Source organism: Trachypithecus francoisi, unplaced genomic scaffold, assembly GCF_009764315.1.
Source record: "Trachypithecus francoisi isolate TF-2019V2 unplaced genomic scaffold, Tfra_2.0 Contig01474, whole genome shotgun sequence".
Lineage (NCBI taxonomy): Eukaryota > Metazoa > Chordata > Mammalia > Primates > Cercopithecidae > Trachypithecus > Trachypithecus francoisi.
Genome location: NW_022681435.1, coordinates 4,462,218 through 4,481,711, shown reverse-complemented (window position 1 = coordinate 4,481,711; position 19,494 = coordinate 4,462,218). Strand labels below are relative to the sequence as shown.

Sequence of the window (19,494 nt, the reverse complement as noted above, 5' to 3'; positions counted from 1 at the left end):
TTTAATGTATCACTTGTATAAAATTGTACTTCATGTAGTTAATTTCAACCTTAAATTACATTATTTAAGTAAAGAGAAAAAAGTTACTGGTATTACTATAGCAAAAGAGTACCTATGGTATTTTTACTGCATTCAACAATTTAAAAATCTAAAACTAAAGTTTTATGTTTATATTACTCACCAGGATGACCAAGATTATTTAATTCATCTAAAACAAAATAAGAGAAAACAGACTAAGTAATCTAAATGCCAGTTTAGCATAAATAGTAAGACTAATCAAAGTAGCTTTGAGCCAGTGAATCATGCAATAGTGTTTTATCAGTTTACAACTTTTCAAATTAAATGAAGAAGCCATGCAAATACTGAATAGCAAAGAATAGTGAATATTGCTGTGCTTATCATTTAGGACTTCTAAGCTATCAATGTTTTCATTAAGTGACAAAAACTAGGCTCTTTCATAATTTATTCATAGTTTTAGATATTCTGGCCAATTAAAACCAGTAATCTCAAATGATTTTTTTTTAAGTCAACTTTTAATTTTAGAACATTTTAAGGTTTACAGTACTGTGAAGGTAGTGCAGACAGAGTTCCTATATACCCCATACCTAATTTCTCTATTATTAACATCTTTTTTTTTTTTTTTTTTGAGAAGGAGTCTTGCTCTGTTGCCCAGGCTGGAGTGCAGTGGCGTGATCTCGGCTCACTGCAGGCTCCGCCTCCCAGGTTCATGCCATTCTCCTGGCTCAGCCTCCGAAGTAGCTGGGACTACAGGCGCCCGCCACCACACCCGGCTAATTTTTTGTATTTTTTTTTTAGTAGAGACGGGGTTTCACCGTGTTAGCCAGGATGGTCTCGATCTCCTGACCTCGTGATCTGCCCGTCTTGGCCTCCCAAAGTGCTGGGATTACAGGCTTGAGCCACTGCGCCCGGCCTATTATTAACATCTTATGTTAGCATAGTGTATTTGTCACGTCTTATGCTAGAATAGTATATTTGTCACAACTAATGAATCATTAATGGTCTTTTTTGCTCAGGGACTCCATTCAGGATCTCACATTACAACTGCTTGTGTCTCCTTAGGCTTGTATCTTCTTGGTTGTGACACTTGCTCAGGTGTTCCTTGTTTGTGATTACAGTGACAGTTTTGAGGAGTAACGGTCAGGTATTTTGCAGAATGTCACTCAACTGACATTTGATGTTTTTCTCATGGTTAGATTCATAGTTTCTCAAGGTGTAAGGTGTTTTTGGGGAGAAACAGTGGTTTCAGAAGTAACCTGTACCCCCATGGGACATCTTATCATGGCCAATGGATAGGTAAAATAAGCAATGACATTACAGCCATCTATTTTTTTCAAGTTTTATGAAGATAAAAATTAACATTAACAATAAATTACAAATGTTATATACTATTCATACTTTTTAAATGTAGAAACTTTATTCTTACATGTTACATAAAATCAATTGAAGAAGGTCTGAGTTAGCACATGGGTTATGTGCAATTTTGTTTGCCTTCAGTATTAGGCTCAACTCATTCCCAGTTACCTAGTTACTTAGGTAGGCAGCACTATACTCTTTCACCCCTCTTCAGTGAGGCTGTATCATACATTTGCAATACAGTTAGGTTCTTTTCTCACAGTCTCCATTCCATCTTGGGACTTCCCTCCTCTGACCTCTTAAATTATTAAAATTTGTATAAATGTATTCATCATTAATCATATAGAATAGTTGCACTGCCCTAAAAAAATCCACCTATTCAACCCGCACCCCTCATCCTGATCAAGTACCTTCTTGTCATTTAAACATAATAATTGTACATATTTATGGGACACATATGATATTTTGACACATGCATATAATGTATAATGATCAAGTCAGGGTATTTAGGATATCCATCATCTCAGACACTTATTTCTTTGTGTGGGGAACATTTCACTTCTAGCTATTTTGAAAGACATGGTAAATAGTTGTTACCCATTGTCACCCTACTGTGCTATCAAACACTAGAACTTATTCCCTCTAACTTCAGGTCTGTACCTATTAACCAACCTCTCTTCATCCACCTCCAAGCCTCTTCCCAGTCTTAATCTACTCTCTACCTTCATGAGATCGACTTTTTTAGCTCCCATATATAAGTAAGAACGTATGATATTTGTCTTTCTGTGCCTGGCTTATTTCACTCAACATAATGACTGTTCCAACCATGTGGCTGCAAATGACATAATTTCATTCCTTTTTTATGGCTGAATAGTCTGATCAAGTATCTTGAACAAAATACACAAAATGCAACAGAGGACACCATGCTCTATAGGTAAAAATATATATATATATAATAAAGGACACTGTTCATATGCAATTCTCAACTTTGTGAACTTTCACTGAAAAATAATTTGGATCTAATTTTTTCATCTGAGACTTCTGGAGAAACTTCATAACTGGATTTTCATCTTTATGTGTTCTAAATAGTTATCTGAAAATTATTATTTAATAGTGTGCCTGCTACTGCAAAAATTATAGAGAATATTGCAGGTATAGAAGCAGCACAGCAAGGTGGTAACTCACATGCATCATCCTGGAGCCAAACAGCAGTGCTAGCTTATATTTATTCTTAGAGGTTACCAACTTTAGGAAGCCTTAAAAACCATGCAATTAGGCAAAAAGGATTAAGAGAGGAAGAGGAATTCGATTAGGATTTCTTCACATGGCTTCCCTCAAACAGAGTTAACAGATCATCGAATTATAACTCCCTTACAAGAGAGAATTCTTGTTCGCAACTATACATTAGGATGAAAACAGTAATTACAGTATTTCAAAGTGATACTACAGAGACACAAAGGACAGGAAAATCAGAAAATGTAAATTTAACATTATTTCCTTACTTTACCCAAATAGAGCCTAAGCTTATGGACTAAAGAGGCAGAAATTGAAAAAAATACTTTGCCATCCACAAATCTCATTTTGCAAAACAATGTGACATCACACCAAGGAAAGATGATCCACGTTTTAATATTTACTCATTACAATTTAAGTACAATGCTTCGGCTAATTAAAAAAAATTAGAAGTTTATGTTGAAACAGATTTTCAGTTCCCTTTACATATTATGATAAAGGTGACATGGTAGATTATCTAAAGTCTTGTAGCTTCAAAAAATCCTGATCAATTTTATATTAATACAGAATATTTAATATTTCATAAAACATATGTTAAACAAATTTCCTCTCCTAAAACTTTTATAAAAACTAAATTTCATTTGAGAGCATCTAATCATGGCTAAAGGACAGACAAAATAATCTAAAACAAATATCCATGATCATATAGCCACTTATCTTTTTAATAAATTTTATGTAGATAAAAATTAACATTAAAAATTAATTGCAAATTTTCACTACTCAAAAGATACAATGCAGGAACTTTGTTCTTATATGTAATATTAATAGAAAGTCAACTGAAAATTAGTTATTGTAATAGTGTGTCAATTTAATCGTGTCTGTCCATTTATAAAACTTCGAAGATTAAAATACAATATTCTTCAATCAAAATCATTTCTTACAGCTAGTATTTTTTCCATCACTGCACTCAGTAAGCTAAGAGCACTCCACCAATCCCAAGAGTAACTAGCATGCAGGAGATTTGGTTTCAAACCAAAGACTTACACTACCTTCAGTGCACTCCACTGCCTCATCTGTTCTTCCTTGTTTCAGAAAAAACAAATTTGAATATATTGTAATTCATGATCTTAAGAAGGGCGGCCGTCAAGCAAACAGAGATAAATATCATAGAGATATGTTGGCAAACCAACACATGCATCAATACCTCCTACTATGAACAATATAACTTTAAATATATTAAGCTGAAATATAACAAATTCCCAAATTATGAGGTTAATAATGGGATTGTTGATTAATAACCTTTCTTTCCTTTATATGTTTGTTTGTTTTTAAAAATGTTTTATTAAAAATCTTTTTATTTTATTATTATTATTTTTAATTCAACCTCCCAGCCTGAAGCAATCCTCCCATCTTAGCCTCCCAAACAGCTGGTACCAGGTGCATGCTACCATGCCTAGCTAATTTATTTATCTATTGGTATTAGGGATGGAGTCGCACTATGTTGCCCAGGCTGGTCTCAAACTCCTGGGCTCAAATGAACAACCAAACTTTGGCCTCCAAAAGTGATGGGATTTTACAGGTGTGAGCTACTGCACCTGGCCAAAAATCTTTTTCCACTGAATCAAGTTTTTTGTAGCTAAAGCTTTAAAGAATACATATTTTATCATAAATGTTGAAAATAAACTATAACTAAAATAATCTAAATAAAATGGCCTTTTTCCCTGATTCTTTTTGCTGTGAACCTAGATTATGATTTCAGTATGCATTCTTTCAAATTTCAATATAAATAATATAACTTCTAATACTTAACACATCATTAAATAGTATGGGGTAAAAAGTATAATTTCCTTTGCTTAAACGTTGCAGTTTATATAGCTTATATTATAGTCCACTTGTCAGAACACTGGGTAAATACTTCTTACCTATGATGATTTCTGCCTTCTTGCTATCTTGACTGTCTCGATCATTATATACATGACACCAGTAGGTTCCCTGGTGTTCCAAATCCACATAAGGCACCTATGTCAATATTAGAACATGTCAGTACTTCCTCTTCAATGTTAATGGCTTGGAGAAAAAGTCATTGTGTTTTAAAAATACCCTGCAAAACGTAACATCTCAGAAGGCTTTAGACATTGTTACATTAGCTCCATTCATCAGGTTAAATACCAGCAAGTAAATGTTGTAATGATTCCAACAGTGCTGAGTTTCATGCAATACTATTTGACGTTTTACATATAAGCCTGAGTTGAATTCTAGCACTTTAGCAAATATAAGAGTTAGTTAATATGAAATCATAAGGGACTTTAAATAAAAATATTGAAAACATTAAAACATCTGAAAGGATATGAGTTTTAATGTTTACCTTACATTTCAATTGTACCATTTGTTTTACATGTTAACTCCCCCAAATGCCCCCAAAATCAACTTCCTACCATGTATAGCTTTTTGGTCTCATGTGTTAACGGTAATTCATTTTTGAACCACTGGTAGTGAGGAATAGGGCTTCCAACAGCAACACACTGTAAAACCAATGTGCTGCCTGGCATCAGCTTTTGGGAAGTTGGTTCAACACAGATTTGCAACTTGGATTCAGAGACGCCATCAACACTTCCTTAAATTAAAAGAAAAAAATAAAATCTCTAGGTTAAAAATAAAAATAAAATTTTCCTATTATTAAAAAAAAAGACGTGTCAAATTCCCCCTTCACTTGTTACAATCTTTAATAACATTTCCCAAACTGTTTCAAAAAACTATAGCACTCATAGAAATGTTAAGAGATATTCTGTGGCCAAAAGAATGCTGTGGACAAATAACTTTACAAAATTCTGGGTTAAACAAGATTAAACACATTTCTCAACTGCAGGACTTCTCAAAGTTTTCAAAGTGCTAGTATGCATTGTTAGTTAAGGAGAGGAATATAGTTCAAGTGTCTTCCAAATGTGTTTGGCTGCAGAATCTTTTTGATGGAGGCAAACAACTTATTAACATCTTGAGTGATATTGGCATTCAACATGGAAAGCTCTATGTTCCTTCCGTTCTTTGACATACTGAAATAAGTTTTGTAACCCACACTGAATAAATACAGATGAGTTATCACTAACATTTCTACCCCAGGCAGATATTAGAAATCATTTACTTAACACTCATTTAACACTCTTTTTTTTTTTTTTTTTTTTTTTGAGAGACAGTCTCGCTCTGTCACCCAGGCTGGAGTGCAGTGGCCGGATCTCAGCTCACTGCAAGCTCCGCCTCCTGGGTTTCCGCCATTCTCCTGCCTCAGCCTCCTGAGTAGCTGGGACTACAGGCGCCGCCACCTCGCCTGGCTAGTTTTTTGTATTTTTTAGTAGAGACGGGGTTTCACCATGTTCGCCAGGATGGTCTCGATCTCCTGACCTCGTGATCTGCCCGTCTCGGCCTCCCAAAGTGCTGGGATTACAGGCTTGAGCCACTGTGCCCGGCTCATTTAATACTCCTTAAGTTCCCAGAAGGCAATTTGGGAACTCTTTAAGTTCCCAAAGAGCTTGTCAATTTTATGCAACAAGTCTCCATTATGAAACTCAGTGTCTAACACATTACAGGTGATCAATAATATTCATTGAATGAATATGAGTCCATTTATAAATATATTATTACATGCACAGAAATAGTCTAAAAAGATATACGTTGCTCTCTTAATTCATCAGGATTGTTTCTGGAAACTGCTCCACTCCCACATGGACACCTTACCTGGGCTTTGATATCCTGCTCTGGGTCATCCCAGTCCATCCCAGTTCCTCCCACCCCCTCCCACCCGCACAAATGTCTACCATGTTTGGCCCCACCTAATGCCTTTAGAACTGAGCTGACAAGGAAGGGTAAAACTCAATGTTTTACAAAATTTTAAAAGCAGTGTGTGAGCTGGCATTAGGGTAACCAGTGGTCTCAGTTTGCCTAGGACAGAAAGGTTTCCCAGAATGCAGCACTTAAAAGTGCGAAGAGTAGGAAAGTCCTGGGCAAACCAGATGGCTGGTCACCCCTTGCAGGCATGACCAATTAGATCCTCAAGGAACCCCACCTGCAAAGATTCTGCCTTCCTCACCAACTCCCTCTCTTGGGCCCTTCTCAAGTGCTCTTGCAGAAGGCTAAGGAGGAGAGGAGAGCTAAAAGATCACCTGTGAAGTGCAGGTCCACAGGGCCTGTAAATTTAAGGCTGAGGGAAACCCTTGGAGGCCCATGAGGTCCTCAGTGAGTGCAATGCCTTTGCTTTCCAAGGCTGGCTGGGGGCAGGGCAGCTAGGCAGGGGGTCTCAGACCCCCCCCTGAGACATAGAAGAGACAAGGGTAGAGTTGGAGAACAAAAATGCTTCAGTGGTTCAATAAGCTGAGACTCTGGATGTAAAGTGAAGAGAGATCTCTTGCAGTTTGGCACTAGAGCTGTAAAACAGATTCTTGAAGTCTTCTCGATATGTCAATCTCAGTCCTGCCAAAGGGAAATCCTCATTCCACCCACAATTCCATCAGTAGTAAATTGAATATATCTAAAGCCCAGACATAACAACTACAAATAGGATGGACTCATAACCCTATTCTAGTAGCCATTACAAGGGGTGTGCCTAGTTCCTGGGCATAAAAATATTAATTTCAATCTGTTATATGTTAATGTGTAATATGTTAATCTCATATGTTAATGCTATTTTTCTTTTATACTCAATGTTCACCATTGAATAATGATGAGACTTATGAAGAAGAAAGAAAATGTAACCCTGTCGGTGGGCAGGAAGCTAGGGGAGGGACAGCATTAGGAGAAATACCTAATGTAGATGGCAGGTTGATGGGTGCAGCAAACCACCATGGCATGTGTATACCTATGTAATAAACCTGCATGTTCTGTACATGTATCCCAGAACTTAAAAGTATAATTTAAAAAATTTTCCTAATGTTGAAATAGTCTCAGATTTCTATAATAAACCATGTTTACTTGTCAAAAAAAAAAAAAAGGCCAGGCGTGGTGGCTCAAGCCTGTAATCCCAGCACTTTGGGAGGCCGAGATGGGCGGATCCCGAGGTCAGGAGATGGAGACCATCCTGGCTAACACGGTGAAACCCCGTCTCTAATAAAAAATACAAAAAAACTAGGTGGGCGAGGTGGCAGGCGCCTGTAGTCCCAGCTACTCGGAAGGCTGAGGCAGGAGAATGGCGTGAACTCGGGAGGCGGAGCTTGCAGTGAGCTGAGATCCGGCCACTGCACTCCAGCCTGGGTGACAGAGCGAGACTCCGTCTCAAAAAAAAAAGAAGAAGAAGAAAAAGAAAAGAAAAAGAAAGAAAAGGACAGCTGGCCTACATTCTAGAATTATCAGATTAACTCACATTAACTCAAACACAAACATCTTAAAGGATCTGGTGAGAAAGGCAGTTAATCAACTTGCACAGAAGATGGTGGCCAACTTACCATTTCAGCAGTGAGAAATTGAAGGAAAAAAAAGAGCCAAATGGAAATAACAGAAATTTCAAATATCAAGATTTTCACTCATCAGTGCATTTGATGGGCTTACCAGCAGACTGGTCACACCAGAGAAAAGGATCAGTAATCCTGAAAACAGGTTAAAAGAAATCCAACTGGAAATAGAGATAAAGTGAAGGAAAGAAAGAAGTAAAGACAGGGCTTACAAGACCTGTGGGACAATATCAAAAAGTCTAACATACATTAATAATTAGAGTCCCAGAAAGAAAGCAGAAGAAAAATATTTGGAGATTATGGCTAAAAATGATTCAAAATTGATGAAAGATAACAACTTACAGGTCCAAGAATCAGAGAACTCCAAGCAGGAAAAATTCAAGGGAGCAATTATAAAAGGAATAAATAAATTTCCATGATAAACAATGGAGGCCGAGGCCAAAAGACAATGGAATAGTATCTTTAAAGTGGTGAAAACAAACCAACACACCTCTAAAATTCTATACACAACGAAAATATCCTTCAAAAATGAAGACAAAGAGATTAACAGAATTCAAATGCTGAGCAAATTTGCTTACAAATTATTTCACAAATAATTTTTACAAATTATTACAGAAAAACAGCTGACCTGAACCATAAGAAGTGTTAAAAGGAATTCTTCAGCCAGAAGGGAAATTTTACTTGATAGCAACCTGGGTCAGAAGGAAAGACTCAAGAGTGCCACAATAGGTAACTGTGTCAGTGAATATTTTAAACAAAATCTTTAAAAATTACACACACGTGCGCTGGGCGCAGTGGCTCATGCCTGAAATCCCAGCAGCTTGGGAGGCCGAGGCCAATGGATCACGAGGTCAGGAGTTCAAGACCAGTCCAGCCAAGATGGTGAAACGCCGTTTCTACTAAAAATACAAAAATGTACCCGGGCGCGGTGGCAGGCACCTTTTATCCCAGCTACTTGGGAGGCTGAGGCAGGAGAATCAGTTGAACCTGGGCGGCAGAGGTTGCAGTAAGCCAAGATCGCGGCACTGCACTTCAGCCTGGGTGACAGAGTGAGACTCTGTCTCCACAACAACAAAAAATTATATACACATATATATCTTTATAAGATTGCTTAAAAGTAAATGTAGAAGTAAAACATATGACAACAAATATACAATGGGGGGCACAATGAAAGTATGCTATATAAGGTTCTTATATTTTAAGGTTGAATATGTAAAGGTTTACCACAATAAGCTAAAGAGGCATACTGTAATCTCTTAAACAGCCACTAAAAATAACACTAAGGCACAGCTAAAGTCAATAAAGGAGATACAATGGAATATTAAAAAATGCTCTTTTGGCCGGGCGCGGTGGCTCACACCTGTAATCCCAGTCCAAAAGAGGGCAGGAAAGGAGGATCAAAAGAGAACAAATGAAACTAACTGAAAACAAACACCAAAATGTCAGACTTAAACATAATCACATTATATGTAAATGGTCTAAACACCTTAAAAGCAACTTTTTTCTAGACTAGAGCAAAAAGCAACACTTATCTGTATTCTGTCATCTAAAATGAAACTTTAAAAAAAGACATTCCAAATTAAAATAATGAAAAATATATACCATACAAAAAAGCTCAAGAAAGCTACCATGGTGCTGGCCAGGCATGGTGGCTCACGCCAGTAATCCCAGCACTTTGGGAGGCCGAGGCGGGCTCAAAGGTCGAGACCAGCCTGGGCAACATGATGAAATCCCGTCTCTACCAAAAATACAAACGATTAGCCAGGTATGGTGGTACATGTGTGTGGTCCCCGTTACTCGGGAGGCTGAGATAGGAGGATCATTTGAGCCTGGGAGGCAGAGGTTGCAGTGAGCCAAGATCATGCCACTGCACTCCAGCCTCGGTGACAGAGTGAGACCCCCTCTCAAAACAAAACAAAAAAGAAAGCTTCCATGGCTATATTAGTATCACACAAAGTAAACTTCAAGACAAAGAGGATTACCAGAGATAAAGGAACATTTCATAATGACCAAAAGCTTAATTCATCAATAAGAGCTAACAACCAATGTTGGCCAATATATGGGGCGAGTAACCTTAATTCTCATACCCTGTTGGTGGTAATGCAAAACGGTAAACTATTTTGGAAGCTTTGGCAGTTAAGAAAAATTAAACATATATCCACTCTATGATTCAGCAATTCCACTTCTATGTAACTATCCAGGAGAAATAAAATGTATGTCCAGAAAAGGCCTTGTATGAGAATGTTCATCGTAGCTTTATTCATAATATTCCAAAACTGGACACAAACTACATGTCTATCAACAGGAGAATGAACAAACAAACCTAGTCAATTCATACAATGGAATATTACTCAGTAAAAAGACAGGACTGCCTAATGATACACTGAACAACATGAGTAAATCTTAAAAACATTATGCTGAGTGGAAGAAGCTGAATATAAAATATCTAGACTGGTCAATGACTATACATATGTTAAATAGATACATATACCAATGTTATATATACATGTTAAAACTCACTGGACTGTACACGTATCTATACATTGTACTGTATATAAATTACCCCTTAATAAAAATGGGATAAAAAAGTTAAATAAAATTGAGAAATGTTGATATGGGTCAGCTGTGTCCCCAACCAAATTTCATCTAGAATTGTAATCCCCACATGTTGAGGGAGGGATGAGGTGGGAAGCGACTGGATCATGGCGGCAGTTTCTCCCATGCTGTTCTCGTGACGGTGAGTTCTCACAGATCTGGTTATTTACATGTCTGGCATTTCCCGTTTGCTCTCTCTCCCTCCTGCCACCATGTAAGACATGCCTTGCTTTCCTTTCACCTTCCACCATGATTGTAAGTTTCCTGAGGCCTCCCAGCCATGTGGAACTGTGAGTCAATTTAAACTCTTCTGTTTATAAATTACCCAGTTGCAGGTAGTATCTCTACAGCAGTGTGAGAATGGGCTAATACAGAGGTGCATGAGGTATTTTTTCTTTAAAGAAAATGGTGATATTTTCTCTTTTTGTTTTTGAGATGGAGTCTCACTCTGTTACCCAGGCTGGAGTGCCATGACGTGATCTTGGCTCACCGCAACTTCCGCCCCCTGGGTTCAAGCAATTCTACAGCCTCAGCATCCTGAGTAGCTGGGATTATAGGCACACGCCACCATGCCCAGCTAATTTTTGTATTTTTAGTAGAGACAGGGTTTCACCATGTTGGTCGGGTTGGTCTCAAACTCCTGACCTTGTGATCCGCCCGCCTCAGCCTCCCAAAGTGCTGAGATTACAGGTGTGAGGCACTGCACCCAGCTGATATTTTATTTCTCAATAACTTTATTGCTATTTGAGTTTAAGAAAGGCTAAAGTGAAAGAATGAAAGCAGCATTTTAACTCTTTTAACAAAAAGTGTGTTTCCCTCCCTATTCTTCTTTTTGTCCAGCAAATACAACAAAGAACATGGTTCTTGATTGTGCACCAAATAAAATAATACCTGACAACTACTCTTTATAGAGTATACTGTTTTTTTTGCCTTGATCATTGCTAGTTATTGAAATAAAAAGATGAAGTAGAGGGAGTAGCAAAGCAGTCTGATGAATGTTTCCTTGCAGTGAATGATACACTACACGGCCTTTAGTGCTGACATCAATGCTAGCGTTTTTTTTTTTCCACAACATAATTTTTTAGGAACAATACAATAGTTTGGGAGAAAAATATGCAGTATGGAAAGGAATTGAAAAGTGAGCAGCAAGACTACCACATGAGAGTTTTTTCTCCTACAAAACTGGAGACCACAACATTCAAATCCATAACAAACTGACCTCTTCTTGATTCACATCCGAATTATAGAACTCAAGACTGTCAGGTCTTAAATGCTATGTGTTTATCTACTGATCTACTTTTTATAATGATCACATTTAGTATTTGTGAGTAACTTCAGGAAACAGCATTTTTCCATGATGTTAGTTTCACAATGTGTTTCTTTTTCTTATTTTTTGAGACAGGGTCTTGCTATGCCACCCAGGCTAGAGTGCACTGGTGTGATCTCAGCTCACTGCAACCTCTGCCTCCTGGGCTTGAGCGATCCTCGAACCTCAGCCTCCCGAGTAGCTGGGACTACAGGTGTGCACCGTCAGGCCCGACTAATTTTTTTTTGCAGAGATCGGGTTTTGCCATGTTGCCCAGCGTGGTCTTGAACCCCTGGCCTCAAGCGATTCACCCGCCCCAGAACCCCAGCCTCCCAAAGTACTGGGATTACAGGTGTGAGCTACCATGCCAGGTCCACAATCTGTTTCTTAAATAAGGAAAAGTAAGTTTTAGATATCAAGAACCCTTCAGAGATTTTTAGATAGCTTTGAATTTGTGCTTTAAATGTAAGAATATTAAATGTTACTGACGGAAATATATCTGTCTCTGCTTTGTTAAACAGAATTCACCCTAGTTCTTCATTCTGTCAATAAACACCTACCGAGTGCTATTGGTTATTAAGTGTTTGGTTTTACGAAAGATTATTAAGAACCAGACTTTCCCTTCAGGAGTTCCGTTAAATAGGGAGACAAGCCTGACAATATAAACAATCAAAATATAGAAATATGTTCAAAAGATTAATTTTTGGGAGAAAGAGGTGGTAGCAAGAAAGTCTTCCTGCTTTCTATTGCAACAGATAATCTTTTCTGATAGTTGTGTAAGTAACCTGGAGTCAGGGGCTCTCTCTTATGCTTAGTTTAAAACAGCTTTAACACCGAAGCCCAAGGCTGTGCCTCATGAGGGTGGTCACTGAACTGCATAACTGATGAGCGACTACTACCTGCCAGGCTTTGTTCTAAGAACTAGAAAGAGAAAAGAAAACTCCTTATCCCTATACTGCTCAGACAGCTAGCTAACAAATAATTTCAAAAGCAATGCAATGAGTTCTATAATAGAGGTAAAATCAGAATGCCAAGGGAGTAGAGGGAGCCGAGGCTTGAAAGAGTCATAAGAGTACGCCAGGCAGAAAAGGTATTCAAGATGGAAGGAAGAACTGATGCAAAGATGTGGAGTGTGAATATGCAAGGCATTTTCGAGACAATGGAAGCAGCAGGGAGAAACTAAGTTGAGTATAGGTGCCGTGTGTGAGAGCAGAGTCATGGACCATGAAGGAAGGCAAACTTGAAGAGGTCCATGGCAGAGACCAGACAAAGGCCTGTCTATGTCTACGTCATCCTAAGGTATCTGCACACACGTATACGTGTGTGTGTGCGCGCGCACGCATGCACACACACAGAGAAAGACAAATTAGGCCGGGCATGTTGGCTCATACCTGTAATCCCAGCACTTTGGGAGGCCGAGGCAGGTGGATCACCTGAGGTCAGGAGTTTGAGACCAGCCTGGCCAACATGGTGAAACCCCACTTCTACTAAAAATACAAAAATTACCTGGGTGTGATAGCACGTGCCTATAATCCCAGCTACTCCGGAGGCTGAGGGAGGAGGAATCACACGAACCTGGAAGGTAGAGGTTGCAGTGAGCTGAGATCAGATGGCACCACTGCACTCTAGCCTGGGCAACAAAGTAAGACTTTGTCTTAAAAAACAAACAAACAAACAAACAAACAAACAAAACCAAAAACTAAATTAAAAAAAAAAAGACAAAGCACATGGATCAAATCTTAACAATGGTTGACATTATAATGAAGTACCTATGTGAAATTTTGCTATGATTTTTGATACTTTAAAATTATTTAAAAGTAAACATTTAAAATAAAATAAAATATGAGGAATCCCCATGCTAACATTCAGTTTCTTTCATTACTTACTCCGGAAGCTCTCTGGGACATCGCAAACATCCAGCTGTGACCACTGGCTGAATTCAAAGGTGAAATTGTTATTAACTCGACAGACATAAAAGCCTGCATCTTTTACATGCACTGCATTAAAAATAAGCTCTGATGTATTTCCATTTGGAATCTGTGAAAGAATCAATAAGAGGATAGAAGTGGATGACTCATCAAAAACCCACCTTATAAAATATGCTGTACAAAATCTTTGATTTCAGTATGGAGCTTTGAAAGTGCAACATTTTTCCCCCAAGTTCTAAAACATTTCTAAGTTAAAAACAGTAACACTTTGAGTTATTTAGGACTCAAGTATTAAAAATTCAGTCTTTCACAAATCCATTAACTAGAGAGTTAAGCTGGTCCCAAATATCTTCCAAAGGCTCACTAACTATTTGCTCTGTCATTTAAGAGATCAATCACTGAGTTCTGAAAGAATCTACAACTGCAACATTTACGAGTTTAGCAGCCATACAAACACCACGGTGGCACAGAGAAAACACAGAGAATTAGGCTTGGCTATTGTTTTCAGCTCTAACCACATTAGCTGGGAAGACATTGGCAAGTTATTTGACCCTGAGACCCCACCTTCTGATCTGCAAAATTCTGTAAGAGGATAAACTCCTCAACCAAACAATATCCAATCTCCTTCAAGGTCTAGACAGAGAAGGGCTATGGAAAGCGTATCAGTGAGACAGTGAGAGGGGGTGGCCATCCACAGGCCCCACCTCCAACAGTAACGTTTCTTTTATTAATGCTTTTTCTGCTTCCAGCAATTGATCAGCTACACCCAACTTTGGCACATTGCCAAGGGGCTTACTCAAGTGCCTCATTACAACGACTCCCTTGCAAAGAACCGGTTAATCTGACGATTTAAAATCTGAAATACTCCCAAATTCAAGACTCTTTCAGCACCTCCATGATGCTCACTGGAACATTTCAGATTTGGGATGCTGAACTTTTAAGTACACAATGCAAATATTTCAGCACCTAAAAAAAATCCAAAATCTGAAATACTTCTGGTCCCAAGCATTTCAGACAAGGGATATTCAACCTGTACTTTAACAAGCTCACCTCCTCCCTCTCCAAACCCCAAGTAACTGAACTCTACTCTCTCCCCTTTCAGTACCTACACCAAAGCAAGAGTATTTTGCTGAGAATGTGACAACTGGGACAACAGGCTGCACTTTGAACTGCCTGACAATCCTACTATATGGTCCTAAGTGTGTTCTCCTTCTAGACTATTGATGTATACTCTCTCCTCAAACCTCCTGTAATCCTAGTTCTCTCAGGCACTGACTTCAGATAGAAATTATCTCCTTTTTCTGCCAACAAATCACAAACCTATCCATGTCTGTACCTATTTATAACTCCTCTGTTCCCTCCTGTTAAAATGGAAGATGCATCTTCTGAACAAAGGCTACTTGGGCTGAAGATCTGTGGAGACACACTCAGAACCCCAGAGATGGTACGAAGATTATATTAAACTGAAGACATCTGGGATTCAACAGATGGAGAAAGAAGTCTTCTCAGGCTTCCTTTATCTGACCCAAAGCAAAAAGTTCTGGGAAATGAGGCTGCCATAAATTCCTTATTGGGGCAATTTTTACTCCCCTTGGTAGACCAAGAGTAAAACTACCATAAATCTCTCTTTGGGGACTTTGTGGTCACAATGAAGGGAGATACCACCGGTGCCTGCATGAACAAACATTACCACAAACTTTGCTATCTTCCCTTGTTCTTCTCCCCTTTGTCTGTCCTGAACAAACCCATCCATTATGTTCACAGGGCCCCTGCCTTTCCCTACTAAATTAGTTACATAACCAGTTAGCAAGCTACTCCTTCTGAAAGCTCTAGCATGCACACAAATAAGCTTTTTCTCCATTAATCTGTCTTCTGTCAGTTAATTTTCCAATCTTCAACACCTCAGTACATAACACATCTCAGAGGCTCATATGGAAAGCCTAGGGGTCATCCTTGATTTCTCTTCCTTCTCCCTATACTCTATATCTAATCTGTCAGCTTAGTTGACTGTTTCTAAAATACACACTGAATTATGCACTGTGATCCACCTTCTCTGCTCCACACTACTGCTACTTCCAGTCAAGCACAGATATTAGACAACTGCTCATCTTGCTGTTCTCTGCTTCCTTTAAGCAGCAAGTTCATGTTTTAAAAGCATGAATCCTGGTTGGGCACAGTAGCTCACGCCTGTAATCCTAGCACTTTGGGAGGCTAAGGCAGGCGGATCAAGAGATCAGGAGATCGAGACCATCTTGGCCAACATGGTGAAACCCTGTCTCTACTAAAATACAAAAAATTAGCTGGGCGTGGTGATGCACACCTGTAGTCCCAGCTACTCAGAAGGCTGAGGCATAGGTATCACGTGAACTGGGGAGGCAGAGGTTGCAGTGAGCCAAGATCGTGCCACTGCACTCCAGCATGGCGACAGAGCAAGCCTCCATCTCAAACAAACAAACAAACAAACAAAAAACAAAAAACATGAATCCTACCATGTTACTTCCCTTGCTTAAAACCTTTAGTAGCTTCTCACATTATGTTGCCACTCTGTTGATTTTCCTCATAGCTCTTAACTCACAGGAATTAACAGTGCTTGCTCTGTCCCCACTGGTGTGTAAGCTCTTTGAGGGCAGAGACCTTCTGGTCACTGCTGTATCATCAAGCCTAGAACATGGCCTGGCACAAAACAGGTGCTCAACAAGCACTTGTTAAGTAAACATCTCCTACAATACACCTATGATCATAAGAGTGGTTTCACAAAACTTGACTTGTTAAGAGTTTTAAAATCCATTACAACTCTTTAACTCTAAGATGCATTTTCCATCCCCTGTATTTCTACCTTTCTCCAATCAGGACATAGTTTACAAATGATACACTTAATGTAGTAGGTTTTTTCCACTACTACTCCTCAAAGGGCATTTATTAAAATGAAAGTAACTTTGCAATTGAGAAAATATGATTTAAAAAATACCTTTAGGTACCATCTTTCAAAAGCCTAGGCATGTAAAACATCCTGTCTACTTAATTCTCACAACCTCTGATGATAGGAATTCACATGGCTAATAATGGCAGTCAGGGTTCCAACACAGACCTATCTAGTGTCAAAGCTACATGCAATCTTTTTACTACATTCCACAGTTGCTCTGTCTTACCGCTGTGTAACAGACAGAAATAAAAGATTGTATAAAACCACAGAATTCTCTTACAGTATGAGGCAATCCAATTAAAGGAAAAGTCATTCTCAGAACAGCTTTTATTTAGTTTCAGATTTGCAAAGGGAGACATGGCATCAAGTTTGAAAGAAAGGTGAATTACTGGGACTAACAGAGTGAAAAGAATATGGACTTTCTGGGCACTGTGGAAGTGGGAGCAGAGTAGAGAGGGATGAAGGAATGGAAGAGAAAAGCCCACAGAAGTGGGACACAATGCAGGCAGCCAGACCACTGAGAAACTCCCAGTGCAGGATGGCTCAAGGAACTCTGAAGAAAAAAGAATTCTAAGATGTGATTCTAAGATCTGCAGGGATCCAATCATTTCACAAAAGGAATAAATGGCCCATTCTGCCAATCTGAATTTTACTTCAGATTTTACTAAATCTTCTCATACAGATAAAACAGTGATGTGGAATTCTTAAAAAGAATAGCACATTAACTTTCCATATAGCCTTGAAAATCTTCTAAAGATTTTGGTTGGAACATAATCTGTTGTAAAGAGTTTTGTATATACAAGAATGTACTGGTGATGTTTTATACTTGCTAACACTGTTGCCCTAAGTAATCCCTATTTTCCACAATTTTTAGAGTAGAGAACTATTTCATTATTGTTTACAATGTTTCTATACAACAATGCTGGAACTGTCTTACCAAAATAATGATTATTGACTACTTCAATAATAACCTAGCAATGTCTGTCAGACTTTTACCAAACTGTTAAAACTACATTTAGGATAATAATGTTAATTAATTCTCTATCATTCTCTCTCCTTATAACAGAAGAATTAAAAGATATGTTTTTAAAAATTACCTCTTTATTCATTTTGAACCACTGATATTGAACAAAAGGATGTCCAGTTGCCCGGCAACACAGTTTCACAAACTGACCAGCCAAGACTGCCTTTGACTCTGGGTTTATAGTAATCTTTATTCCTAAAGAAAAAAAAAAAAGTTAAAGTCACAAAAGAGGGATTTTCCTTGTTTATACATCTGAAACCAAAAATTGAAACATTTTAGAAATAACCTGCATATTTATCTTTCTCATAAATCACTCATTCACATCGCCTTCTCAATCAATTTACACTTTGTGAGTTGCAGGCTTTGTAAAATCAGAGGAAAGAAACTTACTTGCAGAAGACTTTGATCTATTGTACTTCCCCACGACTGGGTGGGGGAGAAAATTATTTACCATATTTCTTCAATTTTTAGAAGCTTTTTCCCCCGTATTCTAACACTTCTGAAATCAGGATGCACCTTATAACAGATGCCTGTCAGGCAGAGCCATAGGGTAGTTCTCAGTGTCAGCTCATGGAAATGTTTGGTCACAAATGCTCATATAGCTGCCACTTCAGTCGAGTTACATGCACTGCTAGTAACACAAGTGTTAAGTTGCAATGTCTGCTATGGTCTGAATGTATGCCTCCAAATTCATGAGCTGGAAACTGAATCCCCAATGTAACAATGTTGGGAGGTAGAGCCTAGCGGGAGGCCCTCCCTTCACGAATGAATTAATGACACTGTGATAAGGGGGTTTGCAGGAGTGGGTTCTCTCTCTTTTCTGCCATGTGAGGACAAGTTGTTCTTCCCTGCTTGCCCTTCTGCCTTGTGCCGTGTGAGGACACAGCAAGAAAGCCTTCATCAGAAGCTGATTCTTTGATCATGGACTTCCCGGGCTCTGTAACTGTGCAAAATAAATGTCTGTTCTTTAAAAACTACCCAGACTGTGGTACTCTACTATGGAAGCATGCAATGGACAAAGACAACACCACTGAAAATGTCTTCAAATTACTGCATTATTAGTTAGCATTGAAAAGAAAACGATTTTGGAAGAGAAGGACACAGAAACAGAGCAGTGGGATATATATTTGATATACCCGTGACACAAACATTCCTCATTTGAGGAATAACTGCCAACATCGAAGCTTGGAAGACTTTTGACAGGAATCTGGAAGAAAATCCTAGTCAATAATGGAATACCCCCACTCCTTCTCTTGCCGCGCTCTCACTCACTCGCCCCAGGGAAGCACATGACTATGGCAGGAGGCCATTCAGGTAGCCCTGCAGACAGGCCCAAGTGGTAAAAGTATTAGTCCATTTTCACGCTGCTGATAAAGGCAGATCCACAACTGGGCAATTTACAAAAGAAAGAAGTTTAATAGACGCACAGTTCTACGTGACTAGGGAGGACTCACAATCATGGTGGAAGGTGAAAGGCATGTCTCACGTGGCGGCAGACAAGAGAACAAAGCTTGTGCAGGGAAACTCCCCCTTATGAAACCATCAGATCTCATGAGACTTATTCTCTATCACAAGAACAGCAGGGAAAGATCTGCCCCCATGATTCCATTACCTCCCACTGAATCCCTCCCACAACACATGGGAATTCAAGATGAGATTTGGGTGGGAATACAGGC

At 38.7% G+C, this 19,494-nt stretch overlaps 1 protein-coding gene across 4 annotated transcripts in view; it reads right to left on the bottom strand.

Moving 5' to 3' along the window:
* MALT1 (MALT1 paracaspase) overlaps positions 1-19,494 on the bottom strand; it is an 88,236-nt gene that overhangs the window by 44,407 nt on the left and 24,335 nt on the right. For 2 of the 4 annotated variants that reach the window (XM_033238728.1, XM_033238733.1), the window contains exons 3-8: positions 17,892-18,013; positions 13,830-13,980; positions 5,043-5,221; positions 4,530-4,626; positions 3,657-3,689; positions 182-208 (exon numbers count right to left, since the gene is read on the bottom strand). In XM_033238728.1, the coding sequence (XP_033094619.1) occupies positions 182-208; positions 3,657-3,689; positions 4,530-4,626; positions 5,043-5,221; positions 13,830-13,980; positions 17,892-18,013 (609 nt within the window). The remainder of the gene's footprint in view (positions 1-181; positions 209-3,656; positions 3,690-4,529; positions 4,627-5,042; positions 5,222-13,829; positions 13,981-17,891; positions 18,014-19,494) is intronic. The other 2 variants (XM_033238735.1, XM_033238730.1) reach the window with 1 other exon arrangement.